Here is a 20,659-nt window from a genome sequence, read left to right as displayed (position 1 = left end):
CATTGCTGTCATGGCTATGCCTCTGTTGTAGAGCTACAGTACATGATTATGGCAACACTTATCATAACTATAATCCATATTTAGATCAGTTATTTAAAACATGTTTATTTATTGTGTAGAATTATTTATTTACTATTGTGTAGTAATATAATACAATATGTCTCAAAACATTAGCATGCCATACAGTTGAATTATTGCAAATGAAATAAATATGATTTCAAGAAATTAAAACTAATATTGAATAGCCTAACAAAAGGCAATATAATGTCAGTTGCATTATTGCACATTCCTTCCTTTTGGAGAAGTTACTTTCAGTTTCATTTCAGAAAGACACACACACACACACACACACACACACACACACACACACACACACACACACACACACACACACACACACACACACAATCAAAGTCAAGCGTTCACAGCTGGTGTTAATTATTTTGCCCTGCAAACTATCACTGGTTATCCTACAAATGTTACACCCTCTGACAAGTGGATTTGGATTCTAGTTTTCAAGATGAGAACAGTTACAAAGGAAGGCTATTCCTTTCTCACAACCTTCAGTTGAGAGCTGCTGTGTGAGGGGGGAGGTGAGGGGGGAAGGGGTGAGGGGAGGAATGCAGCCACTCTACTCCTCAGACGAGAGACGCAACGGATATATACTTCTCCATACAACAGTGTTTTACCGGATTTGTGATGCTGTTGAAAAAGCGTTCTCTCCAGGTAGAGTTGAATGATGGTGATGGTCCTCTGTATGCTAATGACACCAGTTTGACATCACTGGTAGACTATTCCATACCTTGGTGGCTGTGCTGTAGAAGGAGAATTTGCCCATGTTTGTTTTATGGGTGGGTGGTACCAGATTGTTGTTTACGCTCCCTCTAGTTTCGTGACTGTGGGTGTCACTAACCTTTTCGAGGTATTTATACAGATATGCGGGTATAGGGGGCATTTCGGGTAAATCTGCATTTACAATTTTGAAGACCAGTCCCATTTTTAGTTGTTTAACCCTGTCTTCCACCCTGAGCCAGCCTAGGCTGGCAAAGTGAGTGGGAGAGAGGTGGGTCATGGGCCCCAGTCCGAGAAGTAGTCGAATCAGTTTGTTTTGGGAGGTTTGAAGCTTAGTCTTCAGTGACACTGAGGTGTTGAAGTACCAAGAGGAGCTAGCATAGTCAAAAAGGGGCTGAATCAGGGCCCCTGAGAGGGTCCTGAGGGCTGTGTCTGTGTCGGAAGTTCTCTGTATTCCTCAAGGGGCGGTAGTGACGGGGCGCATCCGGTGAAGGCCGGAATTACACTCAATGTAAACAGGAAATAAACGAGGGGAGGAATGGCGTTCGACCACAGACGGGATTAAAACACTTCTTTATCGAAAAATACGGACTAATGCATTGCACAAAGACTCCGAAGCGTGAGTTAACATATGGGGCAGCCGGGTAAACACCTTATATATATTTTGTGTAGACCTACGGAGAAGTACAGGTTTTACTGGTGAAGTTGCAGGACGCACTGGGGAGTGCAGGCCAAGACTATCGTAGATATAAAAGTCAGACTCGATCAAATAGTAATACATCTATGATGGTCTTAATCCAAGGCTAGTAGGCTACCGACCACCAGACTGCGTTGACTGTAGGCTAGGCTATCTGAAGGGCTTTTGTGAGGAAAAGGGGCCACGTCGACAAAATCTCAGCAGTAGCCTAGTTTACACTTGATCGGTTTTCATATCATTCAGGGATAACGGTTGAACCGGTTCGAGTTTATAGGCAGTAGGCAGGCACTGCTTATGATGGCAAGGCTCCTCTGAATGAATGGCATGCTGGCTTCATTCCAGAGGAGGGGGGGGTGGCTACCATCGCCACACGTTCCAGACGTGACCGACAACCAGGCGCGTCCACTGACTGCATCCCACCTCGGCTCAAGAAGGGTTTGGACTGGAGCACTAAAAGAAAGACTGCGCACAAAGACACACACACACACACACACACACACACACACACACACACGGCTAGATGATAGTAGGCTAGGCTGATGTAGTTCAGTTTGGAACTGAGAACTAACACTCGCTAACTCAACTCAACAACAAAAACGCCCTGGTTTTGAGGCTGCATACAAGTTTAGCATATCTTCTCAAGGGATCGAAGTCTTTCTTTGAGCCTGAACTCACAAAAAAAGACGATAGGCTGTCCTTGTCCTTTAAAGAAAGGTAAGCGATGAATACGCTTTTCTCTTCTCTTGCTATTTGATGAAAACAGTGTAGGCTATTTGAACCTTTATGTCCTCGTGCTTGACTTTTTAATAGATTATAAATGTTTAACACGACTGGCTATCCTATAATTCATCATTTATTACAGCACTTATATGACTGATTCCTGCCTTGTGGCTGATTATTATTTGGTTATGAAGTTGCTGTGGTCCCATTCGTCCTTGCGGACTGCCTACAGGTTGTTGGTCATTTTAGGCTATTTAAGTCAAGGATTTTTGAACTGTCATTCTCATTGAGGAAAGCGTTCGAAATCATGACAGGCCTTTGAGTGCTTGGCATGGCAGACACTCCAGTCCACATATCCAGAGAAAAAAATATTGTGTTTATTCCAACCTATATTTAATTTAATTAAAAAAGTTTTGTCATAGAGTTATGTAAAGGTTCTAGAGGAGTTGTGATTTGCTCACATAGACATCATATGAGTGCCTTTCCCCCAAAATGCCCTGTCAAATTGTTTATGAGGGCCAACACCCATATCAATTTAGATTATGAAACATGTGCCAAGGGAGTAATGTTTTGTGAGCTTATAATAGGCTATATTACTTCTGCTTGGATTATCTGAGTAAAATTGCTCAACACTCCTTTCATTCTGTGAAGCATGTGGTTTAAATAGAAACAAAAGAGAAATTAGACATTTGCCCGGTACCCAAACTAGTGAAAATAGCAGATCTACAAGCTTACAATGCAATGCCATTTGTAAGCTGCTATTTTCACTACTTCTTAAACAATTGTTTTCACATTTTTGTAATGTCTTAGATTTTTTTTATTTGATTTATTTACTCATGAAATTCTTTTGAAAAATCATTGAATTCATGAAAAAAAGAAAACATGACCCATAAGTACACCCCTTTTAGTGCGGTGGCAGGCATAGATATCTATGGTGGCAGGCACACACATATGGGTGTAGGCACCGGACTGACTGCAACCCCTAGATTGTAAACATGCTGGCTGCTTATATTGTGTTCCAGAGTTACGACACACACACACCCATTCCTAACTTAATCCGTAAGGACTGGAGGAACTCACATACGGACGAACAACTGGAGCTTTAAGGATAACAGCACAGCGGAGACAAAAGCAGCGTGAGGTGAGAACTAATGGAGTTACTGACCAATAATTAGATTACACATGTAGCCTGTAAGAGTTAATGGAAAAAATCCATCATAACATATTGCAACACTAATTAAAAACAGGTATTGGTGATCTTGCTTTTCTCGTGCCATTTTGTTTTTCAGTGTTGTATTTTTCTTATTCCCAAAGGTAGACGATGAATTATTGCAGGGAAAAAAAGTAAATTACAACACTTAATAACTTGGCAGTCACAGATTGATAATAATTTGTTGTTGTCTACGAGGGTGGATTTTTTCCATAAAGGTATGTAACTTCGCCCTGTGTTCACATAACAAAACAATAAATACTGTTTTTTACCCATCATTTACCTCCATACCAGCAGTTATCAGCGACTGGATTATAGTGTGTTGGTCTTTACCTGCAGAAACACGTTGCCCTCCCTGTATTTTGTTGTTTTCAGACTTTGTTTTGGTAGATAGGGTTGTTTTTGGCAACCAAAACAAACCGTGAAAACACAGAAATACAGCGAGAGGGCAATGTGTTTCTGCCAGTAAACATCACCACACTACTATTCCAGTGGCTGATGCCTGCTGGTGTAGAGGAATGATGGGGGGAAAGTATTGTTTTATTATGTAAACACAGGGCAAAGTTGCATACTATGTCATATTGTACATGGAGATCTTTCAGAGGAGTACATCTTATCACACTGTTTTCTTTCTCACAGACAGCTTCTGACAAAGGTCTGTCAACAATGGCTGACGATGACTATGGAAACTACACCTACGAAGATTACCTTGAGTATGGAGACATTGGAGACGTTGTAGTAGACTACAAACAGAAAGAAATTATGCACATCATATCAGTAGTAATTTATAGCATTTCCTTTGTCCTTGGCCTGGTTGGAAATGGAATTGTCATTTGGGTGACGGGATTTAAAACCAAACGATCTGTCAACAGCACATGGCTGCTCAACCTTGCAATAGCAGACCTTGTATTTGTGCTTTTTTTACCCTTCTCCATAGATTACGTTCTTAGAGACTTCCACTGGTCCTTTGGTTTGGCGATGTGTAAGATCAGCTCATTTGTGTCTGTGATGAATATGTATGCCAGCGTGCTCTTCCTCACAGTGCTCAGTATAGACAGGTATGTATCATTGGTCCACCTCAATTGGTCTCAGCAGCGTCGTACTGTTCAGAGAGCCTGGATTGCAAGTGGTTGTGTATGGGGGCTATCTGCTATCCTGAGCTGTCCTACTCTGGCTTTTCGGGACATCATGCACTTACATGATAGGGTGGTTTGCTTCAACAACTTCCATGCACATGACGGACATGCAGCAGCACAGAGACACATTATAATGGTGGTTGTCCGTACCACCATCGGGTTCCTCTTGCCTTTTAGTGCTATATGCATATCTGCCATACTGCTGGCAGTGAAAGTGAAACAGTCTCATGGTTCTGTTCGTCTATCCAGCTTCTCCAGAACAGTGTCTGCTGTCATTCTGGCCTTCTTTTTATGTTGGGCACCCTTCCATACCTTTAGCTTGATGGAGCTGTCCATGCATTACTCATTGCACTTACACAATGTGGTGAAAACTGGCTTTCCTCTTGCCACCAGTTTAGCCTTTTTCAATAGCTGCATTAACCCCCTCCTTTACATGCTCCTGGGCAAGAAAGTTCGCCATATACTGAAGCGCGCATTCCTGGATCTAAGTAAGAGGTCACTGAGAGAGCTTAACCAATCGATTTCTGCAACTGAGACAGTGTCTCTGCCAGATGGGGTCCAGGAGAGTCCAAAAGAGGAGTCTGTTGAATCATCAGTTCTGTGATTGCTACACTATTCAGAGTCTTGAAGTTATCTGCGTTTGGCTATAATTTCTTTGTAGATATCAAAAATCATAGATTTTCATAACCCAAGTGGTCTACAGAACATGACAGCACAGTTTAAACATAATCATGTTTAAACTGTTCTGTCATGTATGTTACATGGTCGTGACTTTCATTATTGCACTCTTTTGAACCAAAGGGAATTTTAATATTGCTGTGATTTTGTATCAAATGCAATGCAAAGTTAGCCTGGTAAACCCTCCCTCCGGAAATCTAATTTCTATTTGATTCCTGGAGTGAGTCTGGCATGAACCGCCTCTCTGCAATATTGGCTGTATATGCCAAACGGTCGCGCCTATCAGCGTCGTCGCACATCGTTCTGTGATTGACAGCGACAGTTGGCCAATCAGGTGGCGAGTTCGAGTGAGCCCAAAACACGAACGGCAGCCATCTTTTTCTGTGGGCAGTTTTCTCCGCTATTTTTTTACTTCAAAAAGCTCTCTAACTTCTATTTTGAGGCACGGAATTTACTTATAAGATATCGTTTGGATAGAATGTAGTTGTTTAACTTCATATATGTGGTCAATTAATCATGACAAAGCCTATTTAAAAAATAATAATTAGAGAACCGGTAGGGGCGGGCAGTGACACCATTGTACCCGAAAAAGGCAACCCATTTTGGGTATGGCTGTCTCAAAAGTCCCGTCGCGTCACATTAAGATTGGTGAACTGCTGATTGGCTGAAGGGGAAAAATTATCATTGGCTGAAGGGGTTGTCAGTCAACGGTATTACTCCCGCCCAACTCCAGCACAGCCAATATTGCAGACAGGCGGATCAGGCCAGACTCACTCCTGAAATGAAATGGAATTGAGATTTCCGGAGGGAGGGTTTACCAGGCTAATGCAAAGTACCTGTTGCAGTTTTATTCATATTGTCATATTGTGTTAGCATTTGTCTCTGTAGACCCCTGTAGTCCCCCTGTTTAAAAGCTGCTAGACACTTGTTTACAGAGGTTTAGAAGAGAGGGTTAAGAAGTTTATATATATATCATTATCTGAGAGTTGTGTAAACATTTTATCCTAATATATTTCATATAACCTACTTAAATGTAGGTCCTATACTTGATGTATTTACTTCCATATACAGTACTTTCATAAATGTGCAGCCATGAGAATGTGTTAGTCATAAGGACTTAATTTCAATGTATTAAGCTTTTGTAAAATGTAAATCAATTGTGTTATGTATGCAGAACTTTTGAACACGGAAGTGCATTTCCTACAGCATTCCTGAAGGTCTGCATGCAAACAACTATTTCCTATTTCCTTCCTGATGAACTCTGGTGTGCAGTGTCAGTGGTTGGAGAAACAAACTAGGATACATGTATACATACATATATACATACATATACTTCATATAATATATGATTATATTATATATAAACAGCGCAAAAAGTTCTGAAATTTGTGTTTGATATATTATTTCTCTGTTGTAACAATGGCAATAACTTGTATACGGGTGGAAAGCCTGTTTATTTCCCTTTTAAATGGTGACCCGTTTGTGGGGAACATGCATAATTATGTGGGTTGCGCCCATGAAAAATGTGACAAATCTTTGCCAAACAACTTTAACCCCTATACTTGATTGACTGTAGTCCCTCAGGGCTCTATACTAATACTAATAATAATTCGCTATGAATAGTTTATAGTTAGTTTTTGTTTTAGGACACTCTCCAGGATTATCATGTTATACATTGCCATGCGATAATAAAAAGAAAATCCTAATGTAAAATAGCACACATTTTATTTCATTGCTGAAAACTATTTGATATTAATATTTCATAGTCTTTTAATATTGTGCAGTGTTGGGGTTAGCCCGGGTCCCACATTCGTACAGTAAAAAGCATCATTAGTTTGATTCAAAGTCATGTGGAGCTGGACTCTCGACCCTTTCAGGCCGTGACCCCCCAAAATAATCATATTTGAACTGGGGACCCCCCTCCCACCCTGACAAGCACTTGGAATTGTAGGAATTGAGGCATTACATTTATTTTGACTCAGTTCCACAGATAAATATTGGGAAAATAGCAGATCTACAAGCTCACAACGCTTTGCAACGTGAGGCGTTGTGAGCTTGCATATCGGCTATTTTCAAAATGTTTACCTCTTATATTATCTGACAATTTGTCCGATGTTTGACCAGTTTTTATAGTATAGTTTAGTTTGCAGTTATGGTCTTATTTATTTTCTTTCTTTTGAGGTAAAAAAAAAAAAAAAGATCATATGGGGAAAAAAGATCATATGGGGATCCCCTGGGGGTCCCGACCCACAGGTTGAGAACCACTGCTCTGGGCTACCGTCAAGTGCAATGTAGACGCGCACTGACATTTGAAGTGCACAGCGGCGTTCTCAAATGCATGCAGATGGTGACAGACAGTAGGCTACTACTACTCCATCACATACCGTTATTTGATGCAGCTGAATTGCTGATAATGAATGTAAATTAACTAGCCTACTAATAATACACACGTAAATTGCCCTGTATATATGCAGTGCTCAAGGGAAGAGCAGCCTAATGGGATAATAAGGATTATTTGATATAATAGGAGACTACTTAATTCGTGACGCAGCATAAAACATGAGACAGTGTGCTGTCACTGTCAACACCACGCGCATCGGAGGAGAACCACTAGACAACATTAAGGTAAGACGATAGCAGCTGCTATAACTAGCAAACAATACGTTAAATTAACTCGAACACCAACAGGTATTGTACAGTTAGTTGCCCGCTAAACTTAATTGAGCTGTTAAGTCAATACAACACTTATTGCTTAACTAACGTTAACGTTACATCACCTAATAAGAATGTCTCATCTAATCTCATATCGCTTCACAGTTCACACTTCGAAGCTGCCATTTAAAAACTATCGAGAAACTTGGCTGCAGTGGTGGAAAGTAACTAAGTACATTTACTCAAGTACTGTACAATTTCGAGGTGTTTGTACTTTATGGAGTATTTCCAATTCCCAGTACTTTTCTACTATACATCTCGGATCCAAATATTAGGCTATACTTTTACTCCACTACAATTATTTGAAAACTTTAATTAGTATACTTTGCAGATTTTGATTATTATTACAAAACATACATTAACCACTTCAGCCCTATACATTTCAGCCATTTGAAAATAGCCATTGTGAGCTTGTAGATCTGCTATTTCTTTTTTTCTTTTTTTTCTAACATTTTATACATTTGAAAAACTTGTGAAATGGGACATCCTACATAATGAGTATTTTCTACTTTTGGTACTTTAAGTACATTTTGATACCAATACTTTAGTACTTTTACTCAAGTGATTTTTTTATTCCGTACTTTTACTTATGACAGTATGTCTACATTGCAGTATTGATACTTTTACTTGAGTAAAAAACATCAGTGCTCCACAGACTAGTTACAGTTTGGCTGTTACTTTGATGGGTTATAATCGCTCAGTTCAACAAACATGTAATTAATGCGTTTTCGTTTAGGCACCTGTTTATCTAATTAGGACCCTTAATTCCTAATCTCGCGTTACCAGACTGTTGCCTCCCACAATTTTCAAATGTTTAGCATTCGGAGATTGTGGAATAGTTGTCTGGCTACGCGAGACTACTTAATTCCCTAATGGACCATTTTCACAGCAGACTGTGACACTGACATTGTGACTGACGAGTAAACAGCACAGCTGCCTGAAGTTAACATTCATTGTGGGTGTGTGTCACTCACAGCATGCAACCTCATCCTGGAACAGAAACACCAAACTCTCTCTCTCTCTCTCTCTCACACACACACACACACACACACACACACACACACACACACACACACACACACACACACACACACACACACACAGAGTAGGCGCCAAATGGGCACAAATTGATGTGATTGACAAAGGCACCGTATTGGCACATTGGTTGGTGGGAGTGTCACTATGGGTGGCCTCAGTGGCTATAAATAATGGCTCTCACCAGCTCACCTTGAATGATTGGTTTGCCCATGGAGGCAGGGTGAGCTGGGAGAGCTATATTTTGTTGACCGCTTTTGTTTTATTGGTTATTGCTCACTGTTTAAATTATTCAATTTCTTGGCACATATTTATTACATTATTTATTCATTGTAAATTGTAATAATTGGTGACACTGAACTTGAAAGTAAAGCATTTTAAACTGGAGCATTCGTTTGGAATTGAATCTTTTAATGCGCGTCATACAGTTTTAAATCTCCCAGGCTTAGCCTGCCAGCTGATCTTATATTGGGTTTGTTATCAGCCGCAACACACACAATTAACTATATTTGATATTTTCAGCTGGGTTTACCCTACAACGTCTACAGTGAACAGGGGTTTGATTGGATCAATGATCTGGAGAGAAGATATTTGTTGTTAGATTAGATTTAGTGCATAATTATAACTGTACATACTTAACTACTGTAGGTGGGATGAAGTGTGAAGATAAGTGACGAGAGTGAAATATTATTTTTTTTGGTCTTCTAACCAAGTTAAAAAATAGTGAAATTGGTCCTCATTTTGCTGGAACCCCATCAAGAACCACTGCTTTACAGGAGTTGGCAAGCAGTGATCAATCGGTCACCAAACGCAAATAAATGTTGCTATACTGTAGCTTGTTATTCTTGTCTCTCCAGTCTCCAGCATGCTGCGTTTGACTACAGTGAGTCGTCCCCTCTCAGCAGGAATAACAGCAGCTCTGGGTCTAACCAAAGGAAGCACGGCTGGCACTAATAATGGTAAATATCTACAATTTCATAATTATTAGTGTGGTTAGACTATTGTTTTACAGAAACTTTATTCTTTCTAGATAAACAATATTTCAAACCGTATCACAGCCCACAGTTTATTTTTCCCAATTTAGTGCCATATGTCAAAATGACCGGCCTCACCGGGAATCGTGCGCTTGTATAAGGCTAAGAGATTGGTTGCATAGTTTTATTGATATTGATTTATTAGTGCATTAAATGTCCCCATCCACTTTAATGGAAAAGTGAAAAAACTCAAATTCAAGTATTTTTTGCTCTGAAACCGTAAGAGCTATAGTTACCAGATTTGGTGGGGAGGTTCATGATTTAGTCCGAAATTATTTAAAAAAAAAACATTACACCAGTCGGCCTCATGGTGGCGCTATAACAGCCCACTTAACGTTTTGGCCTATAACTCTTGAACCGTAGGTCCTAGAAAAAAAATCTTTTTCCCCTAGATTCCTTGGGTCATGACGCAACTCCCCACATAGGCCACGCCCATTTGCGTCAGGATAGATTTTCCGCCATTTTGAATTTTCTTCAAAACACACTTTTAGCTCCTCTTCCCACATATTTTCTCCAAATTTCACAAAAATCGGTACACATGATCTCTGGACCCATGCGATAATCTGGAGCGAGAACAGAATTTTGATAGTCCATACCGTTCGTCCGTAAATGGCTTCCAAAGTTAGAGGGAGGGGCCCGTTTTACAAAAAAGCCCACAAATCACGAACAAAACGTCCAGTCAATCCCAAATTTAAATCACATGTCAAGGGTGGTTTACTCAACAAATCTCCAAAAGCATTTCCACTTTGATCCATAGGGGGCGCCACAAATGCTCAAAATGTAACCTTTTGATGCAAAAACCATATGTTGATGTTTCTAGATAAACTATATTTCGGGCTGCTACTCCTCCCACAGTTTTTTTTGCCCAATTTCGTGCCATATGTCAAAATGACCGGCTTCAACGGGAATCGTGCGCTTGTACTTTGCTAAGAGATTGGTTACATAGTTTTATTGATATTGATTTATTAGTGCATTAAATTTCCCCATCCACTTTAATGGGAAAATGACAAAATGCCCATTCAAGTATTTTTTTCTCAGAAACCGTAAGGGCTAGAGTTACAAGACTTGCAGGGGAGGTTCATGATTTAGTGCGAAATTATTAAACAAAATTATACACCAGTTGGCCTCATGGTGGCGCTATAACAGCTCCCTTCACGTTTTGGCCTATAACTCTTGAACCGTAGGTCGTAAAATCAACATGTCTTTTTCCCTGGATTCCTTGGGTCACGACGCATCTCCCCATATAGGCCACGCCCATTTGCGTCTGGATAGATTTTTTTATATTGATTTATTAGTGCATTACATTTCCCCATCCACTTTAATGGGAAAATGAAAAACTGAAATTCAAGTATTTTTTTCTCAAAAACCATAAAGGATAGAGTTTAAAAACTTTGAGGGGGGGTTCATACTTTATTGCCAAAATATTAATAAAATAATTACACCAGTCAGCCTCATGGTGGCGCCATAACAGCCCCCTTTACGTTTTGGCCTATAACTCTTGAACCGTAGGTCGTAAAATCAAAATTTATTTTTCCCTAGATTCCTTGGGTCATGACGCAACTCCCCATATAGGCCACGCCCATTTGCGTCAGGATAGATTTTCCGCCATTTTGAATTTTCTTCAAAACACACTTTTAGCTCCTCCTCCCATATATTTTGTCCAAATTTCACAAAAATCGGTACACATGATCTCTGGACCCATGCGATAATCTGGACCGAAACAGAATTTTGATAGTCCATACCGTTCGTCCGTAAATGGCTTCCAAAGTAAGCGGGAGGGGCCCGTTTTACAAAAAAGCCCACAAATCACGAACAAAACGTCCAGTCAATCCCAAATTTGAATCACATGTCAAGTGTGGTTTACTCAACAAATCCCCAAAAGAATTTCCACTTTGATCCATAGGGGGCGCCACAAATGCTCAAAATGTAACCGTTTGATGCAAAAACCTTATTTTGGGGGGATCAATCCTCTCAAAATGAAACGCAAGTGATCTCAGGAGTTACGTGACAATGTAATTGGCACAGCCTCCGACGGTATTCCTCCCAGCGTATTCCTCGAGTCCCGGCGGCAGCGACCCGCGACTAGCGTCGGTGCAACCACACTCTGCAATTGCCCTGAATTGCGACGCGTCTAGTTTCTGTTACTATTGCATTTTGAACCAAAATAGTTGTTGTTAGCTGTAATGGACATTATTAGGCATGTGAGTCCATATTTCTTCATTCCACTACTGAATCATGTGCAGAATTACAGATTTGCTAGAGAACGCATTACCAGGCTGGACAGGTAAAGTATGATCTGCCCAATTTATGACAGGTGGTCTGTTTTAAGAAAAAAAAAAAAGGAGTTGCGACCCGCAGACAGACATAATCTACATACTGTACAGACATACAGAGATTATGTGAATTTATAAATAGATAATATGCCAACAATGTGGTTAACAATAAAGATTACAACAACGTGATGAGAACAGAGATTACATGATGAAACCTAATGAAAAGGGTTACACATTATGTTTTTCATCTGTGCTTGTAGCTCGCACTGCAGCCACAGCAGCAGCCAGTAACCTGTTTGAGGTGTTGGTGGATGGGAAGCCGGTCATGGTGGAGCCTGGAACCACTGTGCTGCAGGTAACAGTACTTAGACAGGTACTAGAGCACGACTGAAGCCAGATTTTGGGTCCGATGCCAAATTTTCAGTCTTAGACCTCTGATTGACGATGTTTTAACAGATATTTTGTCAAAAAGTTCAAAATCTTGAAATCATTTTGAAAAACTTAGATTTTATTAAAGTTTCTCTTTGAGAAATGTTTACTTATAAGCAAACAAATGAAAAGAATAATGAAAAAAAAAGATACAACATTTAAATTAAGCAAGTATACTGTAACTATATACTGTGTATTATACATACTGAACTTCAAATTATCATAGATTCTTTTTACAATCTTACCTTATAGATAGGCTATTTTTTTTCAATGTTGAAGGTTTTTGAAAGATTTTTACTATAATGACATGCCCAAAATAGGGCCGCCAAGTTGAAAGTTGTTAAAAGATTAGCTGCATAATTGCCGATACTGAAAGTAAAATGTCGGGCTCTAATTTAGACAGGTACTCACTTTATCTCATTATTTCTAATTCTGAAAAAATATTGAGATTTGAAACGTATGACCAAATCGTGTCAAAGGCATGTGAGAAGATGGGAATCCAGATTCCGCGTTTCTGCTACCATGAGCGCCTGTCTGTTGCGGGGAACTGCCGGATGTGCCTGGTGGAGGTAGAGAAAGTCCCGAAGGTATGTGGTCTGTGTGTATGTGATGTATCTATTTTCAGTTTAAATGTTTATATACTGTATAGTGACAGTCAAATAAATTATGAGTAATCAAATGGTTATTTTGATCATGATTTTCTATCTACTAGCCGGTGGCAGCCTGTGCTATGCCAGCCATGAAGGGTTGGAACATCCTAACCAACTCTGATAAAACAAGAAAGGCCAGGTAGTATCAACTTTAAAGAATAGTGGTAATAATGCCATCATTATTACCCAAATTTTAACAAGATAATAGAAGACCTTAACAGGCAACTACAAAGCCAATCAGTTGATAGTCCCCGTTATTAGCATTATCTTAAAGAATCTTACTAATGAGATGATGTTTAATTTCTCTCAGAGAGGGTGTGATGGAGTTCCTGCTGGCTAACCACCCATTAGATTGTCCAATTTGTGACCAGGGTGGAGAATGTGATCTACAGGTAAATATAGCATAATAGTTTTCAAGAGTAGTTTGCCACCTGTTAACCAGTTCAAGTCTAAATGTGATTGACTGCCATTGTGCATAGGACCAGTCCATGCAGTTTGGCAGTGACAGGAGCCGCTTCACAGAGGGCAAAAGAGCAGTGGAAGATAAGAACATCGGTCCCCTTATTAAAACTATTATGACTCGCTGTATCCAGTGCACTCGCTGTGTGCGGTGAGTTGTCTACCACAGTTGATCCTCTCTGTAAAGCTCATCATGTGGCTAAGTACGAGAGAAAAATTCTAAGTGTATTTTCTTTGTTTCTAAAGCTTTGCCAGTGAGATTGCAGGTGTGGAGGATCTAGGTACAACGGGCAGGGGTAATAACCTGCAGATTGGCACCTACGTAGAGAAGATGTTCATGTCAGAGTTGTCTGGGAATGTGATTGATATATGCCCAGTTGGAGCTTTGACCTCCAAACCATATGCCTTCACTGCTCGTCCTTGGGAGACCAGGTTTGTATGCAAATCTTGTAACAGATGCTATAACTGGGACTTTTTGATACACTCAATTAATTAGCTTTTTGGGTCACAAGGTATTTTTGTTATTGTCCTGTTTTTCACTCTATTCCTTCTCTACAGAAAAACTGAATCTATTGATGTTCTCGACGCTGTGGGCAGTAACATTGTGTTGAGCACCCTTTGTGGTGAAGTGAAGAGAGTTCTACCTCGCCTGAATGAGGATATTAATGAGGAGTGGATATCGGACAAAACCAGGTTATTTTCAAATCACACCAGTCCTACACCGTAGATATAACTAATTCCCAAATCATGAATGAATGAACTGCATTCATCATGCTTCATAGGTTTGCTTATGATGGTCTGAAGCGACAGAGGCTTACACAGCCAATGCTGAAGAATGAGTCTGGACAGTTGGTAACCACCTCCTGGGAAGACGTGCTAACTCGTGTTGCTGGAGCAGTATGTGATTCATTATGAACTTATTGTTCCATAGCATCTCTGAACTTCTTCTATCATTGATGTGAATCTATGGTTTAGACTAGAGCAAGGGTTCCCAAACTTTTCAGGCTGTGAACCCCTGAAATAATCATATTTGAACTGGGGACCCCCACCCTGACAAGCACTTGGAATTGTAGGCATTACATTTAGTTTGATTCAGTTCCACAAATAAATATTGTGAAAATAGCTGAACTAGATCGGCTATTTTCACAATGTCTGCCTCTTTCGTACGTAATATTTGGCCGATTTGGTAATAAAAAGGTCTTAAAAGTCATTCAATTGTAACTTTTGAAATATACAGATATCCTGTATACACAGGATACACTGTATAGTGTATGTTGGTTTGTTTACTGTATGTGACAATACAATGTTGCACATTAAGCTAATCATCTGGGGACTCCCCTGGGGGTCCAGTTTGGGAACCACTGGACTAGAGCATGGGTCTTCAACAGGGGTTCAGAGTTATATATAGTTAGTACAAAATGATATACAAAATTGTGGCTTTGATCTACTGTTGGCTGGCATGAATCCAGTTTCTTTTCTCTTGCAGTTGCAAGGTGCTCAGGGAAATAACGTAGCCGCTGTTGTGGGGGGCTTGGTGGATGCAGAGGCTCTTCTTGCCCTGAAAGACTTGTTGAACCATTTGAACAGTGATAACCTCTGCACCGAGGAAATATTCCCCATGGCTGGTGCTGGGTAAGATCATAAAGGCAGGAGTAATGCATAATCAGTTAAATGGTGAAAAAAAGCGTTTAACATTTTGACATCTTCGCCTATAGATCAGACCTGCGTTCAAACTACTTGCTAAACACTGGGATTGCTGGCATCGAAGAAGCTGACCTTCTACTCCTGGTTGGCACCAACCCGCGCTATGAGGCTCCTATGTTTAATGCACGAATCAGAAAGAGGTACTTTAGAGACTAGTTCGGGCTTTAAGTGCTGCCAATATCTCTGTTTGCTAAATTTATTTGAAATAAGTATTTGTTGCGTCAACTTGTGCTCCAGATTTACTGCCCGTCTCCAAGAGGAATACATAAACATTTGTGTTTCATTGAATTTTGGTGTCTCCACTTTAGCTGGCTTCAAAACGAGTTGCAAGTGGCTCTAGTGGGACGGGAGGTGGACCTAACTTACACCTATGAGCATCTTGGTGAGTCTGCCAAGGTTCTTCAAGAAATTGCAGCAGGAATTCACCCCTTTGCCCAGGTAATTGTGCTGTGGCCTCAGAAATGTATTTGCACATGTCATGTGTTTTTGCGATCAGTCTTCATAGATCTATCTACTTTACATACAAACTTGTGTCTTGTGTGTCCCGTTGTAGGTCCTGGTTAAAGCAAAGCATCCTGTTGTTGTGGTTGGCAGTAGTTCACTGCAGAGAGAGGATGGGGCTGCTATAATGGCTGCTGTGTCTACCATTGCTCAGAATGCTCGTGTCAGGAGTGGAGTAGAGGAAGGTTGGAAGGTCTTCAATGTGCTTCACAGGTAATTCTTTTCACAAAATTAGAGAGATGGATTTCGATGACAGTTGGTATGACACATTTGACAGTTGTTTTCACATCATTATGCCTGTCTTCTGCAGAGTCGCTAGTCAAGTAGCTGCACTTGATCTTGGGTACAAGCCAGGGGTGGAGGCTATCAGGAAGAACCCACCTAAAGTTCTGTTCCTTCTAGGGGCTGATGCTGGATGTATTACTCGCCAAGACCTCCATAAGGATAGCTTGATCATTTATCAGGGTCAGTAGTCTTACCCAGAACAGCAGAAACAGTTATTTTTCTACTTAGGTAATTAGTGACTACTAGACAAGCGCCGGCCTATTTGGGGCCACACAAGTCGGGAACGATGCACATTTTGCTTTTTTGGTTCCGGAAACTGCTGGCACTGCACACGCCCGGGTCATATGGGACACAAACACTGTGTTTGAGGCCATTCGGTCAGACGGTGCCAGAGTTATGTCCGGGACACAGACATGCATACATAAAACACACAGGTTTCGTGAATTAATAGATAGATATAGATAAGGCCTTTGAGCAAAGCAATGCAATAGTTCTAGTAGCAATTTAAAGTTTGAATGTCTTATGTGCCTTTAATTTATTTAAATAATGTTTTTGATGACTACACAGGTCACCATGGGGATGTTGGCGCAACAATGGCTGACATCATACTTCCTGGAGCAGCATACACAGAAAAATGTAGCACCTATGTGAACACAGAGGGCCGTGCCCAGCAGACCAGGGCGGCTGTGGCTCCTCCAGGCATGGCTAGGGAGGACTGGAAGATCATCCGAGCCATTGCAGAGGTTAGTTTCATACCAAACATGTCATCTGGGTGGCACAGGGTTGTTTTGCTGATTGGAGCTTTATATTAAACACAGCATATCCGTATTTCTTATGTTGACAACCAAAATATTATTTGTATTTTTTCTTTATTGTTTTTCAAGCTTGCTGGGGTAATTTTGCCATATGACACCATTGATGAAGTACGTGCTAGACTGGTGGAAGTTTCTCCAAACCTGGTGCGATATGATGACATTGAGGAGGCCAACTACTTTAAGCAGGCGAATGAACTCGCTAAGGTCGGCCATATCTTCCATCTATGATATTATCCCTGTGAAAGCATTTTAAAGTTTGAGTTTAGATGTTAAAATGTTGTCTTTGTTGCCTTACTTTGCTCTCCATGATGATGAGGTCTGTCTTGTCTCTCTCAGGCAGTGAACCAGGATATCCTTACTGAACCTTTAGTTCCTCCACAGCTCACTGTGAAAGATTTTTATATGACAGGTAGGCTTCTGATTTCCCTAGCCAAGGAATATGTGAAGTGGGCCTTAAAAGTTTAAATCCAAATCCAGATTTTAACTCTTTATGGTGGTATGAAAGCGCATGATTAGAATCTGTCTATTTTCATCCACAGATCCTATAAGCAGAGCCTCTCAAACAATGGCAAAGTGTGTGAAAGCAGTCACAGAGGGAGCACAAGCTGTGGATGAGCCCTCCATATGCTAAAGTTCAATGCATATCCATTCAGTTCTTACGCACAAATGAACATGCACTCCTATATTTGCACATTCATTGCAACATATTATCACATATAGTCAAAAGTAAACATTTTAGAACCCACATAAATGCCAGTGGACTCTTTCTGTATAGTAGGAAAGGCTTAAATCTACATTTTGAAAATCCTCTGTTAAAGAGTTAAGTGTTTTATTAACTTAGTTATTGTCATATACTCATGTGTTGTAATTTCATTTCATTTTCATTCACTACATTCCACTTTGAACAAACATGTCCTTTTTGTTTCCGAGCACCATTTGTCTGTCAGTTTCTTCTGTATGTGTGCACATTACATAACTAGAAAGTACTGTTCCTGAAGAAACAGAGTGGGATCGCTAAGAATGTTGATAGTATCACACTAGAAAGTACTGTTCCTGATTAATTCTGTCTTACCTATTTATATTACATATTGTGATGTCAGGTGAAGCTTGACCAATCAAAAAACGGGCGGAATTATAATAACTAGAAAGTACTGTTCCTGAAGAAACAGTGTGGGATCGCTAAGGATGAATGTTGATAGTATCACACTAGAAAGTACTGTTCCTGATTAATTCTGTCTTACTTATATTACATATTGTGATGTCACGGGAAGCTTGACCAATCCAAAAACAGGCGGAATAATAACTAGTGGAAAGTTTAGATATCTTCACTAATGACTAGTGAAGATAACATTAGTGGGATCGCTAAAGCGATCCCACTAATGATCGCTAAAGCGATCCCACTAAATATGTAAATATATATATATACACACACACATATATAATGTATATAGATAGTATATACTTTGACATTGTTTTTTTTTTATTGTTAATAAATAGCTATTTATCCAATACATGTGAAATTCGATTAAGGATGGTGGAAATTCATATTCATTTTGTGACAAATTAAACGATTAGGTTAGGTGCAGGGCCTATTTCTGTATTGGCTAATAAGATTTTGGCATATTGTTCCTTTCCAGTCCGTGTATGAATTGTTCAATCTATCTACATATTTTATTTAATGATTATATATTATATTGTAGGCCTTGTCTGCTTTATTTGACAGTGAGTAGAGAGACAGGAAAAGCAGGAGAGAGAGGGGATGACATGGAGCAAAGGGCCTCGGGTCAGATTGAACCCAAGTCAACTGTGGGAAGGATTTAGCCTTCATATGATACACGATTACACACTCTACCAGGTGAGCTACTGGGGTGCCCTGTCAAATCTATTTTTAATTCACAACCATGCAGCAAGTGAAAAATATTTTAAGAAAGGGATGCCTTTTGGTGAAACAGGTAGTCGCACCAGCGCATGGCGCAGCCAATGACTTGGCACATAGGTCAATTTGACAATAATTCAGTTCCTCAATATAGGCCTACGACATCGCTATCCAATTTACTGCGCTGATCAGATGTGCTTATTGACATTGCATTAGATGCGGATTGCAGACTAAAGTATTTGGGTGTCCCTTGCCAGCAAAAGTAAAAAAATAAATAAAAAATGGCACAAAGTGGGCACTTTCCTATACACTGGGCACATCATGCTGTTTGATTAAAATAGTGCAGTGAGCAACTTACTCTATGCTATTCATTTATGTGTTGGCCATAGATCGAGGGATCCGATTTATCTGGCAACTGGGATGACTTTTGAATATGCAGACCTAGTGATTGCGATGTTTTTGTTTTATTGTAGCCTACTGTAGATCCTATAGTTGGTGGCTCTACAGTGGGTGTTGGCATGTGCTGCTTCCATGGTACTGTATGTGTAAATTGTGTTTTGGAATTTTGGTATCAACAACTGCACTTAAAATGTTCTGTTGGTTAATGGAGTCTTATTGCCTCTTGTAGTCTATGTCACTGTTTTTCTTATAACAGAAAACACTGTTAATATCAAACCTGCCAACTGATGTAGACTCAAGTCAAAAGCATTTTAATATTTCTTATTTCTATATTCAAATGATGTTATTATGAATAAAAGTGCCTATCGAAGAGACGAGACCAGTGCCTAAAGAAGTAAATAACATTATCAGAAAACAGGAACAGGTTACATTTAGTTAAGTTGTGGTCCAAATTTAAGAGGAATTGAGCGGGCTAATGGCCCAGAGATTTTGTTTCAAGAGAGGTAGAAATATCAGGGATCCTGTGATTTCTTCTAATTGGCCGGCTCAGGAGTTATACAGCAATTACCAATGCGGAAGGTCATTGTGTGCAGAAACTACAGTGTATGTCATTGTCTAGACTCTCCCCACTTCCATTTAATATTTGCAGTTGTGTAAATAAATCCTACTGTAAATCAATTAGTTGAAACATATCTAGGATGTACTTAGCAGAAATTGAAATTCAAAAGTATATTTTTGTGAACGGAAATGACAAACAGATGACAGCTTCCATTTGCGACTTTCAGATCTTGCTTGAGAGACTACCCAGTACCCAACTCCCGTCACCATCCGAGGGGTATGGGGGGGTATAGGTGGACTCCTACAAGTTGCTGGAAGTAGTAGTACACACGAACAACTAAAAAAGTGTGCTCATTGTAGGGCAGATCTCCGCCAGGTGGGGTTGCCTACCTGGACCGGTGCTTTGGAGAAAACACAAAATGCCAGAAAATCTTGTCGGAAATGGGTGGGTTCTATATGGGGAGCGTCTACTTAAACATTTGAAGTGGCCGCTTATTGCGCCACCATTCGGCGGATTTGAACGGCCTATTGGGAGTGTGCATATAAAGTTTCATCGGTCAGGTGTGGCTCTGGTCCATAGATAAGGAGTTCTCCTTAACGCTATATGTGACTCTGCGGGCATTTGTTTCATATTGCCGGTAGCGCAGTCTCTCGACTTTAGTCAAAATAAAGCATACACATTTGCTACTCACCAAA

The 20,659-nt window shown here is 40.1% G+C and overlaps 2 protein-coding genes across 4 annotated transcripts; both read left to right on the top strand.

Moving 5' to 3' along the window:
* The first annotated feature begins 1,763 nt into the window (after positions 1–1,763).
* Positions 1,764–6,927, top strand: cmklr2 (chemerin chemokine-like receptor 2). Of its 2 annotated transcripts, none has more exons than XM_080456935.1 (3): positions 1,764–2,203; positions 3,232–3,350; positions 4,063–6,927. In XM_080456935.1, exon 3 carries the CDS (start codon positions 4,086–4,088, stop codon positions 5,157–5,159), a length of 1,074 nt encoding a protein of 357 aa, XP_080313061.1. In that variant the 5' UTR covers positions 1,764–2,203; positions 3,232–3,350; positions 4,063–4,085; the 3' UTR covers positions 5,160–6,927. The 2 variants fall into 2 exon arrangements, with proteins under 2 accessions (XP_080313061.1, XP_080313060.1); XM_080456934.1 differs by having other exon boundaries at positions 4,059–6,927.
* Positions 6,928–7,584: 657 nt separating this feature from the next.
* On the top strand, positions 7,585–19,615 carry LOC308073817 (NADH-ubiquinone oxidoreductase 75 kDa subunit, mitochondrial-like). 2 transcript variants are annotated; one of them, XM_080412989.1, is made up of 19 exons: positions 7,585–7,858; positions 9,838–9,939; positions 12,548–12,642; positions 13,196–13,303; positions 13,429–13,505; positions 13,677–13,758; positions 13,846–13,976; positions 14,072–14,257; positions 14,384–14,518; positions 14,608–14,722; positions 15,312–15,457; positions 15,541–15,669; positions 15,838–15,967; positions 16,083–16,243; positions 16,341–16,495; positions 16,883–17,058; positions 17,200–17,334; positions 17,467–17,539; positions 17,670–19,615. In XM_080412989.1, the coding sequence occupies exons 2-19, from the start codon at positions 9,846–9,848 to the stop codon at positions 17,759–17,761; spliced, it is 2,220 nt and encodes a 739-aa protein (XP_080269115.1). In that variant the 5' UTR covers positions 7,585–7,858; positions 9,838–9,845; the 3' UTR covers positions 17,762–19,615. The 2 variants fall into 2 exon arrangements, with proteins under 2 accessions (XP_080269115.1, XP_080269116.1); XM_080412990.1 differs by lacking the exons at positions 14,608–14,722; positions 15,312–15,457.
* Positions 19,616–20,659: the final 1,044 nt, after the last annotated feature.

This window comes from Gymnoscopelus braueri (assembly GCF_963280865.1).
Source record: "Gymnoscopelus braueri genome assembly, chromosome: 18".
In the NCBI taxonomy this organism is placed as follows: Eukaryota; Metazoa; Chordata; class Actinopteri; order Myctophiformes; family Myctophidae; genus Gymnoscopelus; species Gymnoscopelus braueri.
Note: the sequence above shows the minus strand (reverse complement) of the source record. Positions and strands in the feature narration are given on the sequence as shown.